The 16,849-nt window shown below is 38.7% G+C and overlaps 2 protein-coding genes and 1 long non-coding RNA gene across 4 annotated transcripts; all 3 read left to right on the top strand.

Annotated features, from left to right (window-relative positions):
- The first annotated feature begins 2,406 nt into the window (after positions 1-2,406).
- On the top strand, positions 2,407-4,625 carry LOC133734254 (uncharacterized). 2 transcript variants are annotated; one of them, XR_009858167.1, is made up of 4 exons: positions 2,407-2,622; positions 3,820-3,897; positions 4,233-4,301; positions 4,403-4,625. It is a non-coding gene; the product is annotated as an uncharacterized LOC133734254 (long non-coding RNA). The 2 variants fall into 2 exon arrangements; XR_009858168.1 differs by having other exon boundaries at positions 4,214-4,301.
- Positions 4,626-6,731: 2,106 nt separating this feature from the next.
- On the top strand, positions 6,732-7,682 carry LOC133730194 (uncharacterized). The gene has a single exon (XM_062157828.1). The coding sequence runs from the start codon at positions 6,732-6,734 to the stop codon at positions 7,680-7,682; it is 951 nt and encodes a 316-aa protein (XP_062013812.1).
- Positions 7,683-9,343: 1,661 nt separating this feature from the next.
- On the top strand, positions 9,344-11,720 carry LOC133730193 (uncharacterized). The gene is made up of 2 exons (XM_062157827.1): positions 9,344-10,409; positions 10,660-11,720. The coding sequence occupies exons 1-2, from the start codon at positions 9,344-9,346 to the stop codon at positions 11,718-11,720; spliced, it is 2,127 nt and encodes a 708-aa protein (XP_062013811.1).
- Positions 11,721-16,849: the final 5,129 nt, after the last annotated feature.

Raw genomic sequence — 16,849 nt, 5'->3', positions numbered from 1 at the left:
CTCTGGAAGTTCCTGCACATTTTTGATATGTTAATCAGCTTGATATGCAATAAATAAATAAAATTAATAAATAAGAATCAGCTGCTCCAAATTGAAACCACATAATAGAATATGATTCTCTTACACACAAAGAAGAAATATAAGAAAGTAATACTAGATGTGTTGAATGCCACTGCTAACCTACAATATAATCTTGACAGAGGAAGAAATCAAAATGTTCTTTTGCTGCACCTGTTACTAGACTTGGTTGAGCATGCCAAGATTATCAAGCCTTCCTGAGAAAACAAATTCTTTTGCTGCAAAGATTATCAAGCCTTCCAGCATGTTACACATCTACCATAAACTGAACTATAGTGAACTTAAATAAAGAGACTGCCAACCAAGCTACAAACTAATGAGAATAATCACAAAGAATAAACACAAGAGTATTGAACAAAGCCCCAAATTATAAATCCAAGAGTAAACACAGAGAATAATCACACCCTAAAGTGATACATGACTGTTGTTATTATAATTATAACTCCTAGCATTATATGTTTGGGACACTTGCAAAAGATTGAAGATTGAGATAAAGGGAATAGATAAGAAATAATTTGGAGAGATTAAGTCATCATGAAAGAATTCCAATGTTGATTCCCTTTGTCATTGCTCATTAACTCTAGCTCTACAAGTTAGTCATGAATTTTGAAATGTGTAATCGAAATTGAAGTTTCTGGCAAAACATTATATATTTCTAAATCATAATTGAGTCTGCTGGTTACCTTTCCAATAGAGCCTTCAGACAAAAACATTGAGAAATCAAAGTTGTTTGTTGCTTCCTTCAACTCTTCAAGTGAAAAAAATCGACATACTAGGGCACCATGTGCCTCTAATTTTGCTGCTTGAGATATATATATGATATCCTACACACAATAGAACAGAACGTCAGGTACTAAAACACAATACAGTCTGTATTCTGTTACGATCCCCGGGATCGTAACCTAGAAACGACATCGGTTGCAAAGGAAAGAAACGAAAACAAAGAGAAATAAGCAAATGTAAATTTCAATATACTTCAATCATCCTCTGGTACAAGTCCTAGTGGTTATTTAAGCAAAGAAAATATCTAGAAGTAGTGGACTCCAGAAACATAAAGCCCAAATAGGCCCATACAAGAATAATGGCCCATATAAAAGTATAGAATCATAACATATTCATAGACAATAAAACACGAAGTTGAAGTTGTGCATTGTGAATTTGTGATAAAAAAATTTAAAACATGAAGTTGAAGTAGTTTAGAACCTTCCCTTCAAACTTTTCCAATAAATACCCCAGATTCCGAACTGCAACACAAACAAAACCTCTAAAACATGAAAACCCATATCAGTTCAAAACCAAGTTTTCAAACCACCAAAAATCAAAACCAACCTTGAAACTCTCCCAATCAGTCGCTCAAATCCCAAACTCCATCACAAACTGAACTCAGACCAACTTCTTCTCTTCTTCTTTCGATGCCATCAAGCCAGCGCCATCGGCTGTGGTGGAGGAGACTTCGCTGTCAACGCTTGGGCTTCGCTCTGCTGAATCAGAAAGCACTTGTTCATCTAGTAGACTTCGATCCAAAGGTAAAGGATCGGGAACAAAAACCACGGTAGAGGCCGGAATGATCTAGATTAGGAATTACGAGAAGGGGGAGGGGAAGGAATTGATTTTAGATCTACTCTCTCTCTCTCTCTCTCTCTCTCTCTAGAGAGGCGAGAGAGAAAAACAAGCTACAGTTGCTCCTAAACACTTAGCCTCATGAGATGGGAAAGGTTTTCCCTTGGTTGTTGACGATGAGAGAGAGATTGTGAGATGGAAAATACGTATTTGCAAGTATAAAGATTTTTTTCTATTACTTTCTTATTATAAAATTAATTGTTTATAACAAAATATTGTACTTAATGGGTTCCTTCTAACATTTTCTTTATGGGGACACTATCCTTGCAATGGGCACACATATGGATATATGCCTCTTTTCATCATTCTAAGGCGCACATACAACAAGTGTCCCCATTTTATGTGTCCCCTTAGGCCATATTTGTAGTAGTGAGAGTTTGCTATTTATAGTTACGTTTTCAATGCTCGTTGAATCTTGTCTAGGAGCTAGTCTTGTCTCTTGTTAATTTAGGAATGCATTTATTGAAAGGTTAATCAACCACGATGAAAGTTGAAAGTTGAAACCAAAGGTAGTAATTACCGGAGAGGATTCCATGCACCGTCAGGTCACTTGCACCACACGTGCATTAACAGACGATGCCATCCGTTGGTTTGTGAAGAAAACGGAAACGAAGAACCAAAAAAACAAAGTGCAGTAAAAACAAAATTTACCCCGGCCACTTGGCATGCACGTGGTTGTTGAGATCGGCCTTTGTTATGCCCGACCTTTCAATTTTTGGTTGCGGGGGAATTGCAGCTAGCGGAGACAACACAGAAAGATCAACAAGAGCGAGAAGAATTAGAAGAACACCAATTGTTGATAGTTCCTGAGGCGAAAACCAATTCTTCTGTTTCAGGTTAAGATGGGTGTCCCTCTGTTTCAGGTTATTCTTCACTCTGCGAAACCCTAGTTCCCAATTCACCCCACGGAGCTCAAATTCCCCTGTAAGTCGTTTGGTTTTGGGTTTATATTTGATTCGATTTGATGTTATCCAGGAGATTTATTGATAGGTGAATAAAATTTGACACACAACTATTGTTTGGATTAACTGATTGGGTTTTCTGAAATTATTGTTTCTTATTGATTGGGTATATGAAATCCATTTTTGGGTTGCTGCAGCTGCTGATTGTTTGGAATTGAATCAATTGATGCTTCGTTAATGCAATTGCTTGTTGTTAATGTTTATTAAAACGATTACTGATTTTTTGGAAAATCCAGTGGATGATCTTTTTCGTGGGGGAGAAAATCTTGTAGAATTTCCAAACATAGAAAAGGGTGGTGTTGAGTGCACTGTGTGCTTTGATCCGGTTTAAACTCAAAGTTGCAGACTTTGTTTCTGACTTTCTATATTTTCCGACTTTCTAAGTGAGCAACTGTGCTACTTAGCAGTTTAGGTGATTCGCTATAGAATTTAGTGATGGTTTGCACTCATCTCTGGAAAACAGACATGCACCTCTGTTTGCAAAATGTTCAAGGCTTTAGGCATGCATTATGGTTGAAAATGTTTTAAAATCTGTGAAAAGATACATATGTTTTCAATTCCAAATACAGTTTCGAGTTAAATTTTTCTGTGTTACCTCTAAACAGCATTCTTAAGGCATTGGGTAATTTACATGCTGAAAGGAAGGTTAAGGTGTCAAACATATTAAATCCCTATAGGTGCCTTTTGATCATTTAAATCCTCTTTAGGGAGAACTTATACCCTTAAAAATATGGTCTTTAGAGTAGTCTGCATATGCTGAGACAACATGTGCAGCCAGTACTACATCATTCAAGTCTGATGGTTGGAGTCAGTATCTTCACCATTGAGGATGGCACTATGGTTCATTTAAGCGCAGCATGAGGGTTTCACTCTTGGTTAGTGGATTAGGGGCCATTGGGAAATTCTAAATATTCCAGTTTGCTCATCTCCGTATTCACTTTTTGCTGGTATTTGTTCCTGCTAGTTGCTAGCTACAGGAGAACACATATTCTGGTTCTTTCAAATTACGGATTAGTTAGTTACCTGGAAAGTCAAATAAGAGAGTTCAGTATCTGTTTGTAATTTTTCTTCCACTTATTGCCATCAGACGTCATTTGTCGTATGACCAAGTGGATTATTTAATTTTGCTGACTTACTGATCTTGTGCGCTTATTGCCAGGAGCATCTGTCTTGTGAGCACTTTGGCGCCTCTTTGGCAAATGTTAAGGAACTAAACGCCTGCGAGCAAAGAAAAGAGGTACATGCTCGTTCTCTCAATATATGGTGATTGCAATGCGTCCCAATATCTAATACTATTAGGCAATATGTTAAATCTCCAGTTTCTTGGTCTCTATTTGTGGCAGTCTCACGAAGAACTGTAATTTTACTCATCTAGTATTGAGCTTTTAATATCTAATACTATTAGGCAATATGTTAAATCTCCAGTTTCTTGGTCTCTATTTGTGGCAGTCTCACGAAGAACTGTAATTTTACTCATCTAGTATTGAGCTTTTAATAAACCTTTTTCCTGACATATTAGTACCATCCTTATGTTCTAATCTTTGTTTGAATAGATTGTTAGTTTCTTTACAGGCAATTGATAAAGTTTAAACGATGTATTCATGCTACCTGAAGGACAACTTAAAAAGATTGGAGATAGAGGTGAGAAACAGATTAGAAGCTAACTGCTCTTCAAGTAATATAGTGCAAGCATTTTCATCGCTCATTGGTTTTTCACATGGTTACATATTCGGATATTCCAGGTTGATAAATATGGAGAGGACTTGTGCAGGGAAAGGAGAAGACTGCTGGAGATTAAAAGGTGGCAGTTTGCATATGTATCTTGATTGCTGGAAGATCCCAGCAATCTTATTCCTTTCAAAAATAGATGCGATGTCAGTTGTATAATATAATAAAGTGAACTCATGCTAAGGGTTTAAGATATGTAACCAGCCAATCAAGATCCAATGTGTTTTAAGTGTAAAAGTTGCAATTCTGAGTATTTTGGCTTTCAAGGAGAGTTGCAGAAAATGGGATTCTGATGTTGTATTCTGTGTGAAATTGAAGTTCTAGTCATTGATAGAGCTCTTGTAAACTCCAGTTTTTTTTTAATTTTTTGTCGTTCATTTTGCTTTTCCACGTGATCTAATGTGAAAAAAGTATGCCTATTTGATCCATCAACTTGGGATGAGAAGATATTTACAGGAACCTTTTCAATTATAAACAACAGGTTCTGAATACTCAAGTCCCTATCTGGCAGTACCTTTCATGACTCTGGTAACCGAAAATACCTTTCATGACTCTGTGAAGAGTGTCAATCATTTTGCTTTCCGCGTAATCTAACTTGAACCGAGTATGCCATAACAGTATGGCAATTTTCCTCAGAGATGGAAAGTAGAGCATGTATGCCATACATAATGTTTTGGGTAACTTGAACGAAACAGAAAAATGTGCTCTCTGCTTAACTTGAAGCCGTATGGTAATTATAAAAACAAAAAACTATTGAATTCCCACTTGTACTTATCCTTCTTTTTTTTTGTCAACTACTTGTACTTATCCTTTGGGATGAGAGATTTAAAGAAACCTTTACAATACAAACCAGATCTAAATACTTAAGACCCTACATCACAATCTAGACTATTCTCACAAGTCAGTACCTTTCATGACTCCCTCTAGTAAACGGAAATAGCCTCTCTGGTCTCCATCTGATAAACCGGAAACAACCGCATCTTTACACGTAATATGCACCTCCTTGGTGGAAGTCACCAGCTGACCACTCTAGTCTCAATCATTCCCGTGATGTCTAGTTACCCAAATACTTTAGTACCTGGTAATTAAGATCAATCACTTGTGGCATAAGACAAAAAGACCAAAACCTGCTGTAGGTTAAACCCAAAGTCTTAAACTGAAAAGAAAGCCAGGTGAATAGCTTGATCCAGTTTACATTATTTTCTCTGGTTTCTACTGAAGCCAGGTGAACAGCTGAGTGTCGTATGGTTGAAATAGTATTTACAGAGTTATAGGCTACCATGCTTTAATCCTACTGATGACTTCACGATCAACTATTGTCTAGGGTGAGAGAGAAGTACCATTTTTTTGTTAGCAAGATTTTATGATTTAAGTAGGTAGAATTTGACATATCTTTGATGCTGCATTTTGAGAGACGTGTTTTATGTTATGTAGTAATCGTTGCTAGCATATGTTATGCTTCTTGAGTATGATACCACATAGGAGACAGTTTTGTACATGCAATTTAGTATTCCTAAGTTTGGTTGGTTAATCCATTTGATTTATTCAAAGCTCCAGTAAGATTTGGTTGTGAGTTGTATTCATTCTGTGTGGAATTCATGTGTGTGTCTATATATATATATATATATATATATATATATATATATATATATATATATATATATCTTCAGAACATTTTTGTATATCAGGCGGGTTCTGAAGCGGACGTCCGCACTTCGCTAAAGTGCGGACGTCGACGCAGCAGGCGGGTTCCAGGCACGACGGGGGCGCGGGGCTGGCCGGAGGGAGGCCGGAGGCGTCCCATACCTCTTCTGGGCGGCGTTTGAGGTCGGAGGAGGTCGGGCTTGCCGGTTTCTGGGCAGCCACCTCACCTGCAGTTGCAGGTTCTGTGCAACACCGCAGAACCGTCGCCGGCGACTCCACCGCACCGCATACCCCTCCGCACGACCCCCGGCGTCCCTTCGGCAAGCCGCGCCGCGCCGTCGCCGCTCGATTAAGGCCGGAGGAGCGACGTCCGCACTTTTTCTGGGTTGCGGACGTCCTCTTCAGAACATTTTCGTATATATATATATATATATATATATATATATATATATATATATATATTTTATATTCGTTCTGTGCTTGATTACTACTTCTATCTTATTTGATATGTTTCTCATATATGTGTTTTGAGCTTGATTTGCTTTAAGAGCTGTGATATTTTATTTTGTGATTTCAGTAGCATTATATAATAAATTCTATTGTCAAATTTTTCTTAACTCATAAATTTCTTCACCTAGAGCCTAAGTAGCATCAATTAGTTATTAGTTAAACAACAGTTTGGTTGTTTATTTTTATAAGATGGCTGGAATAGAAGGACACGACAACAGTACTTCTGGAGTTCTTGAAGCCATACAGGACATGGCTAGTGCGATCAGGAAAAATAATAATTCTCAGCAAGAAGATGCTGGAGGAAGATTTATGAGGATTCAAGGAGAATTCTGCAAATGTCAACCACCAATATTTAAGGGAGTTCCTGATCCAATGGCTGCAGAGGAATGGATACGTCAGATTAAGAGAAAACTGAAAAATCAAAGGGTTCCTGAAGAACTAAAGGTAGAAATTGCTTGTACTTATCTGGAAGAACAAGCTTACCATTGGTGGGAATCTGTTTTGAGGATGCCAGATACAGAGATTACAACTTGGGATGCTTTTGAGAATATTTTCCTAGAGAAATATTTTCCAAGTACTGTGAAAGGGATGAAGGCTAGGGAATTTGTTAATCTTGTTCAAGGTGAGTTGTCCATAGCTGATTATCAAGCAAAATTTGAAGAACTGATGCGTTTTGCACCGAATATGATTCTTGATGAATATACTAAAGCAAAGAGATTTGAAGATGGTCTTAAGCCAATGATTCGGGAGAAGGTGGCAATTTTGAAATTGAATAGGTATGCTGATGTGGTGGAACGAGCTCTTATAGCAGAACAGAGTGTTTTAGAATCTATGAAGACATTAGATTTCAAAACACAGAGGTTAGAGAGGACAGCTCAAGATCCACGAGTTTGTTTCCAATGTGGAAAATTTGGACATATCCAAAAGAACTGCCCACTGTTACAAATCCGTGCCCCACAACATCATACATATGCTCCTTACCTACCTCAACAGAATTACCAGAGGCCACAGTATGGTCAACATCCTAGATATCAAGGAGGAGTACCTACTCAAGCTAGGCCAAATGGACCAACAAGTGGAAGACAACCTGCACAACTCGCACAGGATCGAGTGTATTGTTTGGGTCAAGTTAACAATTAGACTGATCTCGAAAGGGTAGAAGGTATACTTTTAGATAGAATGTGACTTTAGTTAATATTGTTTTCCTAGTCTAAATTCAAATGCTGAGCAGTTTCTACTATTAATTGAGTTTTTCTTAGATTTATTCATCATGTAGAATTGTCTTTATGGAGTTATGTCAAAAGCATAAGAGATCTTGTAGTCACTAAGCTGTTTTTTGAACAAATGTTTTTCCACCTAGATGATTTTTGTTGATACTGTTGTACGTAAATTTCGGGACGAAATTTTTTTTAAGAGGGTAGAATGTGACGACCTATACTTTTAATAATATTAAAAAAATAAGATATAGTGAATATTTTATTTTTGCTTGAGTATTAACTTATATTCTTAATTATGGGTGTGTGTATATGTATAATTGTTTTATGGTTTTATATATATAAATATATATACACACATCACCAAAACCTGCTGTGTAGATATATATAGGGAAAATGATCATTTACCCAATTTTAGGGTTAGTTAACCCCACTTACCCAAACACTCTAAGAGTTTGACCACTTACACAACAAGTTACATTTTTTAAGCCCACTTACCCAAAACTCTAACAGTTGGGCCCGTTTTCTTTAAAATTTCTGACCGTTTTGCCCCTTTTGTAACTGCCAAGTCTTCAAAATCGTAACAGATTGAGATTGAGAGAGAAGCTCCCCGATTTTAGAGAGAGAGAGAGGATCTGCTCGATTTCTAGACAGAGAAGCTCCCCGGTTTTTGAGAGAGAAGCTCTTCCATTTTAGAGAGAGAGAGGAGCTCTGCGATTTCTAGAGAGAGAGAGAGAGGAGCTGTGCGATTTTCTTGTGAGAGGAGCTGTGCGATTTCTTGTGAGAGGAGCTGTGCGATTTCCGGTGAGAGAAGCTCTGCTGCGATTTTTAGTGGAGAAGATCTGCTGCGATTTCTAGAGAGAGAAGTTCTGCTGCGATTATCACATGGAGCGAGATCGAGCTCTTGCATGTGTTCCTTCATCGCGGTTTGATCCTTTTCTTCGCCTATCTTTAATTGATTAATTTTAGCTCGGTCTAATCTGTTTGATTTGGATTTCTAGGTCTTTTTGTGTACGATTTTCTGTGTTAACTTCGAACTGATTTTGATTGATTGGAGCTTCGTGTTAAGTTTGAACTGGTTGTGAAGTTTTTCTTATTTGAATTTCTAGGTATTTTTTGGTACATTGTGTTACTGTGTTAAATTCAAACTAATTTTGGTGAATTTCAGCTTCCTGTTAACTTTGTGCTGGCTTATGAAGTGTTTTTGTAGTTCTCACTACATTATTGGGGGGCAATAATCTGTCTACTGGGGGACAATAATGTGTTTATATTGTTATTCCGCCTCTATAATTGTTCGTTAGTGATCTTTTGTTTTGTTTCCAGAGCAATTTGTTTACAATTTCTGAAGTGTTTAGGCAGTTCTGATTATATTATTGGGGGGCAATAATTTGTTTATTGGGGGCCAGTATTGTCCTTCAAGTGTGATGAAGTCTCTATAAGTATTGTCTAGTGATCTTTTACTTTGTTTCTAGAGCAATTTGGCTTTGCTTGATATGTGTGTTGGTAGTTCTAATTATATTATTGGGCCCCAATAATACGTTTATTGCGGGGCAATAATGTTTCGGTTCTTTTTTTTTTTTCAGGATTATGGCTGATTCTTTGGTTGCTAGGTGCATATATTCTGGAAAAGTTTATATGATTCCTTTGAATCAATGTATGAGCTATTCTAACTTGTATGAAGACATTTCCCGTATGTTCCAGTTTTTGCCAAGTGATGTTATTGAGCTTCAGTATTCAGTTCCTGGTTGTGAAGTTTGTTTTATTCATTCCGATCGTGATTTCCATATGCTGTTCTGTGGTGCTAGAATACATAAGTTAGATTGTGTTGATATTTCTGTTTCAAAGATTGGTGGAAGTTACAGCAAAACGTGTTCAGTGGATAGTTATTCGGGAGTTATTGATGAAGACGATTATTTGGGGGAGGCATTTAGGACTGAAGTTCATAAGTCCTATTTGTCTGATGAGTGGAGTTCTTATATTCATCATGTCGGGGAGAAGTTTCATGGTGCAGCTGAGCTGCGTGAGAAGCTGAGGAAGTATGCAATTGCAGTTGGTTTCGAGTTTGTGTTTTTGAGAAATGATTTTGACCGTATTCATGCAGTCTGTTCAAATGTTGGAACCGAAGGTTGTGATTGGCATCTTCGTGCTCTTTCATCATCTGCCAATGGCTGCCTTTATATAACAGAGTTGAATAATATTCACACTTGCAAGGGTGTAGTTAGGACTCAAAAACACAAGCTTTTGGGATCCAAGGTTGTCAAGAGTTGCATTGCTGCCGATGTTAGCTATAATCTTTCCTTGAAGCCAAGGGAGATTATGAGTAAGTTCAAGTCAACATATGGGTTTGATATTTCCTACAAGGTTGCCTTGAAAGCAAAGCATAGGGCTAAGGATGCGATTTATGGTTCCGATGCAGATTCGTTCAGCAAGTTATCTTGGTATAAGGAAGCTGTTTTGGAGAGTAACCCGGGCTCTTGTTTTGTGTTGGAAGTTGACCCATCTACTAATCGTTTTCAGAGGCTTTTCGTAGCTTACGGAGGTTGTGTTGAAGGCTTCCAATTCTGTTTGCCGGTCTTGTATGTTGATGGCACATTTGGTAAAAGTATTTACAAAGGCCAGACTCTTTCTGCAACTGGAAGGAATGGGAATCAAGGTAACTGCATGATTTATTGCCCCCCAATAATTTTATTATTGGCCCCCAGTAATATTTGTTTTTTTTTTTGTTTTTTTTTTCTATGTGATTTATCTTTCTTGTGTTAGTCTCTTTCATTGTTATTTATTATCATTTGGAGCGGTATGCTCTCATTGGCAGTGCAGCTGCAAGTTGCATTAGTTTACTGGCCCCCAATAATAACTTTATTGCCCCCCAGTAGACTGACCTTTTTGTGTTCTGGTTTCTGCAGGTTTCTACCCTCTAGCCATATGTTTTTGTGATTCTGAGACTGATGCAAATTGGACATTCTTTTTTAAGCATTTGAAGAGTTTGCTTGAACCTCAAGGAAGAGTCATCACATTTATTAGTGATCGGGGTACTGGATTGTTGAGTGCTTTTGATAAGGTGTTTGCTGGTCATCCACACCTGTTTTGTTACAAGCATTTGGTGGCGAACCTTGTCGGTAAATATAGGGGTAAAGGTAATTCTGTTTTGATAGAAGAGGTTAAGAAGATGTTTTTTAAGGTTGCATATTCCTCTACTGAGAAGGAATACCATTTCAATTTGCGGTTGCTTAGACAAGAGGGTGGTGCTGAGATTATTGACTCTTTTCTTGCTGAAATTCCAGTGGAAAATTGGTGCCGTGCATTTTATACTAGCTGCCGATATGGCATTATGGCTAATGGGATTGCTGAATCATTTAACTCTTGGATTGGACTTGAGCGTATGATGCCGGTATATTGTATGTTGGATCAGACCAGAATTAAACAAATGGAGATGGCATGTGAGAGGAGAGATGAGGCAGAACGTTGGACCACAGAACTGACTCCCAAAATGGAGGAAAGGTTGAAGGAGCAGATGGAGAATTCCCGTCGTTTCAGTGTCCATTACTCTAGCCCTGGTGTTTATGAGGTTCGATCTGAGTTCTCTTATGTAGTTAACATTACCGATCATACATGTTCATGCGTGAAATGGCAAATCAATTGCTTTCCTTGCCCTCATGGCCTTGCTGCAATACAAGCGGCCTCTGAAAATTTCTATGATTATATTGACAAGTACTTTCATGTTGATATGTTCAAGAAGAGCTACAGTTTTCCTATTCGGCCGATAAGCAATGTTGACATGTGTTCTTCTGAATCTGCTACTGACATTATATTACCTCCCCTTGCGAAGAGGCCACCTGGGAGACCTCGGGTGAAGAGGTTCAAGTCTATTGGAGAGGTGGAAAAGAAGCTGATTCGTTGTGGCCGTTGCGGAAAAATGGGCACTCATAACAAGCTGAGTTGCACAGAACCTCTTGTTCAGCAGTAGTACACGTTTCTGTAAAGGGTTGATGGGTTTTACAGTTTCTATTGGGGGGGCAGTAATTGGTTTATTAGGGGGTAGTAACTGTTTACATTCATGCTTAGTGAACCTTTATTCTTTTGAGGATGATTTATGTTAACTTTTATTTTGATTTCTGTTACTTTGGATGAATGAAGTGAAATTTTGAACAGGTTTGAGATTGCAATGACTGATTACAGGTCGTTTATTGGCGGGCAATGGACTGATTATTACCCCCCAATAATGTCTGGTTATTCAATGATAATAGTTCATCATGTTATTCAGAAACCCAGCTATACTTTTGCGGGCTAATTTAAAACCCAACCGACTAATTATGGCCATCTTTGTAAAGATTATTGGGGATCATTAATTAGTCTATTGCCCCCCAATAAACTTGATTGTGGGGGAACATGGTGTTTAACAGGTATTTAATTTGAATATATTTACTTTTCTAAACTCAACTAAATCCAAATGAGTAACTTATGACCATTTTCACAGATATTATTGGGGGGCAATAATCCCTTTGTTAACCCCTAAAAACCCTTGTTATTTTGGCGAGTGAATCGGTCAATAATATGTTCAAAAGACCTGTTATATATTGAAGGCAACATAAGTATATCATATCATCCAAATAATGTCACTTTCATCATATAATTTAAAAATAGGAAGTTTAATACGAGAATTTTACAATCCCTACTTTTAAATTCCTACTGATGTAATTCCCAATTTCATTCTTCACTTTTTCCCTAATACAAGGTTCACAATTCTCTGTAGCATTCTTTTCCGCATGTTGTCTCCACCTTCCTTGCTTGGTTCATGCCCGTTTACTATGCTCTCCATGAAATGAAGCATAAATGGTCCACAATCAGCACTGCAAAGCAGTTTGTATCTTTAGTAATGTAGTCAACAACAACATCTTTCGGAACTACAATGTCAAACAGTTAGGTTTGAGGCACTTACGATGATGTGTTCTGCTGCGGGCAATCAAAGTCTTCATAAAGTTCATAGGATGTCTCCACAATATTGTTCTGCAAGATCCAGTTCCTGGTTTCTTTTTCATCCTCCGTCATTTCTTCTTCAATGATAATTAGGTTCTGTTTGTCATCCTCGCCTTTGCATTTCTCTCTGGTGACCTCAGGATCTTGGCTGTCATCTGGGAACCTGATCTTGGTCAAGTTGACAGAATGTATGAACTTCTTGATGTTGTTCACCTGTTTTTTGCAGATAAAATTTTTAGTTCTTGAAAATCATCCTATACAGTATTAAACAAAAAAAAAATGTTGTGAAATGATTACATACCACTCTTGCTGCATTCGAGTGGTATTTCTCATCATTGGTGAAGTCATTGATTGGTGGCCGCATTGAATTCATATGAGTGAAGCATTTTCTTTCGTTGTCGATGACCAGCAAAGTGTAGTGCATGCTTGTACTGTGGTGGATTGGTACTAGCACCTTTTTGAAACGGAAAACCGACCACAGTGGTTCGATTAACATCGTTTCAACACCGCACTCAAACCGACTAGTGTCCTCACCTTTTTCTTTAGCCAGTTCATAATTTATGGCGCAGTACTGCATTTTCAATCAATAAGCACAAATCAACAGAATAGTTTTCAAAGAACTAATTTAAATGATTATTGAAGCAGAGTTAACACATTATTGGGGGGCAATAATGTGCCGATTGCCCCCAAGTAGAGAACCAAAAACACACTCCATTTTGAATCATTCAGACTACTGCACTTTAATAAACAAAAACTCCATTCCTTTTTGTTTCGATTACTTACCGCTGCCTCCACATTGAGAAATCCAACTTGAGCATTTAGCTTTTCAGCATCATGCTTCAACAAGTCAATATAAACTGTAATCACCTGCATTTGTGTCATGATTTTTCATTAGAACTGTATAAGTGGAAAGATTAAAGTAGTTTATTGCCCCCAAATAACCATATTACTGGAGGGCAATAATCACATTATTGCCCCTCAGTAATACATTTAAATGGACTGCAAATTTGAAACACTTACATCAGTTTCTACATCCCCCTCTTGGATGATTACTCTTAGGTCATGCTTGGTGATCCGGCGCAATAGATCGCTGCTGATCCAGTATTCCGTTCTGTGCAAACAGAGACATTTCATTCTAATTAGTTTGTAAACCATTTGAAATACAGAAATTGAATTTTTCTACTAAATGAAACCATGTTGTGTACTTACATGTCTTTCTCGGCAACTCTGAAGAAGTCTTGCAAGTGCTTCGCAACGTTGGGGTTCAGTGTCCTCCAAGTTGGCTTCTCGCAGTTGACACCTTTGATTTTTATTTTATTCTCCACTGTTTTCTGTGTCTGCAGCACATTCGCAGCTCTCTTGGGTGGTGCTCTCTTCCTCTTCTTTGCTTCTTCAGGAGTGTCATACTCCCATTCCTCTTGTTTAGCCTTCTTGGCAGCCCTCTTGTATGTCTTCACATTCCTCTCAATAGAATGGATCTCCACAGTTTTCGCCTGTTTTCGATGTTCGGTTTGGGCACCTTTTTTCCTTTGAATGTCTGCCTTCTGTTCATTCTCAGGAATCATCCTTACAATGCTGTCGAGATGTTCTTCCTCTCCCTGATTCCCACCTTTGGGTTGTTGAGGTTGTTCTCGGCTTTCTTCCTCTTGTTCAGGTAATTCCATAGTGAGAGGACATGCTGATATCACCGTTTCCGTGTCATGTCCCACATTTGCCGTATAATGTGGTTCCTCTCCGACACTTGCTCCAAAGTAGGGGGCTGCTTCCTCAACCTCATCTTGTGGCACTTTGGATGGTAATGGAACTATCTGAAACTCACTTTCTTGTGGAGGGAGCTCTCCCTTTTCCTTTCCGAGCCTGATGTAGAGAGCCCTGATGAGGTTATTTTTTGCTCTCCTTTCCTGTGCCCATGTCTTCTTTTCTTCCTCCAGAGCTTTAATCCTCTCATCTGCCAGCTTTAGCTTGGACAATAGATCCCTGGTCTGTGCATTCAGGTCTTCATTTGCCTCCGCAAGCCTTCTTAGCTTTGCCTCCATTTCTTTGGTGGGATTCTTCTCGCCCATGGCTGCCTCCATCTCACTGATGAGTTCTTTCACGTTTCACGTTCCCCGCAAGCCTTTCATTTTGCTCCTGTTCTGCTTGGCTTGCCTGGGGCACCTGCAAATAATAGAATAAAACTCTTAAGTTATTGGCCCCCAATAATGTATTTATTGGGGGGCCAATAAAGAGATTATTGCCCCCCAATAGACCCCCAAAAAGTCTCCTATTTCAAAGATTCACAGGCCAATGTACTTTGATAGACACACAAAAAGTAGAATACTCTTCAAAGCCCAAATTTCAGTAATAAAAAAACCAAAGTGAAAACATTATTGGGGGGCAATAATCTGTCTATTGCCCCCCAGTAGACAACCACGGTTTCTTAACTCACCCAGTTGTCAAAGCTCGGAGTGTCCTGCTCCTCATCATCGAGCTCGGGGACATCCAGTCCAAGATCCACAGACCACGGTCCATCTTTGATTAGATCCTGTCACATTTATAAGTCAGTTCTACGTAATAATGAGATATGACATGCATATAATGTCTTTGCGCTTTGCTTACCACAGCCAAGTTCTCATTCTTGTAAAGCTGCTCCAAGTTGAATATTTCTTTTATCGACCATCGCACAAATCTTGGAGTTTCCTTGTGCTTCCCCGGGATGTAGTTCTTTGCCTTGGTCTTCTCAAGGAACCAGTAGTAAATGAGAAGCAGGCATCCGTTCATGGTCGCTGGACTGTTCTTGTACTTCTGCAGCCCTTCCAATAAGAAGTCGAGAATGAGCCTCGGCCAGTTGTACATGTTTATTGCCTCAATTCGTTCACAAACTGCCACCATGTCCCAAGTAATCTGAGTCCCGGTTCGGCTGAAGAAGAATGTGCTGAATAGATATGCGATCATCAACACTGCAATCTTTCTTGCGTCTTTTTGTTTTGCCGGCTTTGTCAACTCGGTTATGAGTTTATTTTCAACCTCCGTTCTCAGGACAGCCTGCTTTTTCAAAGGGCTTCCAAATATTGTAGAGTCTTGCATCTCATCCCTGACAACCCTCTTGTTAACGTTGAATACATCTCCTTCGGCAGGGAGGTGAAACAAAGCTGTGATGTCCTCTTCTGTTATTTCCATAACAAAATCACCAAACTTGAACTTATTTTCCGTGCGGTCGAAGTGCCTCATTATTATTTCGAGGTCCACTTCATGTTTATGCAGCTGTATTTCTGTTATCTTGTCTTCCAGGAAGGCTTCAATCATGTCCCAGAAATGTGTACCCCTCAATACAGCCTTGGTTGCTTCTGGTATTCTCTCCCTGTGTGCGTTAATGACCCTCCAGAATGAACTGAGGGTGCACTTCTGCTGCTTCCAGTCAATCTTAGCTTTTTGGACCTCGTTCTTCTTCCCTTCCTGCTTCTTGGTGCCCTTCTTTGGCTTCTTCCCTTCCTGCTTCTTAGTACTCTTCAGTGGTTGCACTTTTCTTCTTTTCTTTGTCTCTTGTTCATCTGAGTCACTGTCTTCTTCTTCTTGAAGTGTCTTCCTCTTCTGCTGTTTTCTTGGTTTCATTTCGAACCTTTTCGTTGTCTGTTCGTCCTCAGATTCTGATTCTTCTGCAATTGACTGTTCAGAATCTTCATTAATGTCTTCTTGTTCATCACATTCTTCATCTGTGCTGTCCTTTTTCGGTTGTTGCTTCCTCTTTCTAATTCGTTGCATTTGTTTCTGCATTGTCTCGTCAAATGTTGACTCAGTACCTTGATCGGAGCTCTCAGAACTGCGCACATCTTCTTCGGAATCACTCAAAAGGTTGAATCTCGGTCTCGCCATTCTGTGCAGAAATGTAACGAAAATGATCATTATAATCAAACCTTCAAACATCACCCCCAATAATGTGCCTATTGCCCCCCAGTAGACCACCGAAAAATCACTCTATTTTCAGTCATTCACACAATATTACACTTTAATAAAATAAAACAACAGAATATATTTCAAATCGCCAGTTACAATGAATAATGTACCACAGTTAGAACATCACTGGGGGGCAATAATGTGCCTATTGCCCCCCAGTAGACCACCGAAAAATCACTCCATTTT

The sequence above is a fragment of the Rosa rugosa genome, chromosome 2 (genome assembly GCF_958449725.1).
Source record: "Rosa rugosa chromosome 2, drRosRugo1.1, whole genome shotgun sequence".
NCBI classification, from domain to species: Eukaryota; Viridiplantae; Streptophyta; class Magnoliopsida; order Rosales; family Rosaceae; genus Rosa; species Rosa rugosa.
Note: the sequence above shows the minus strand (reverse complement) of the source record. Positions and strands in the feature narration are given on the sequence as shown.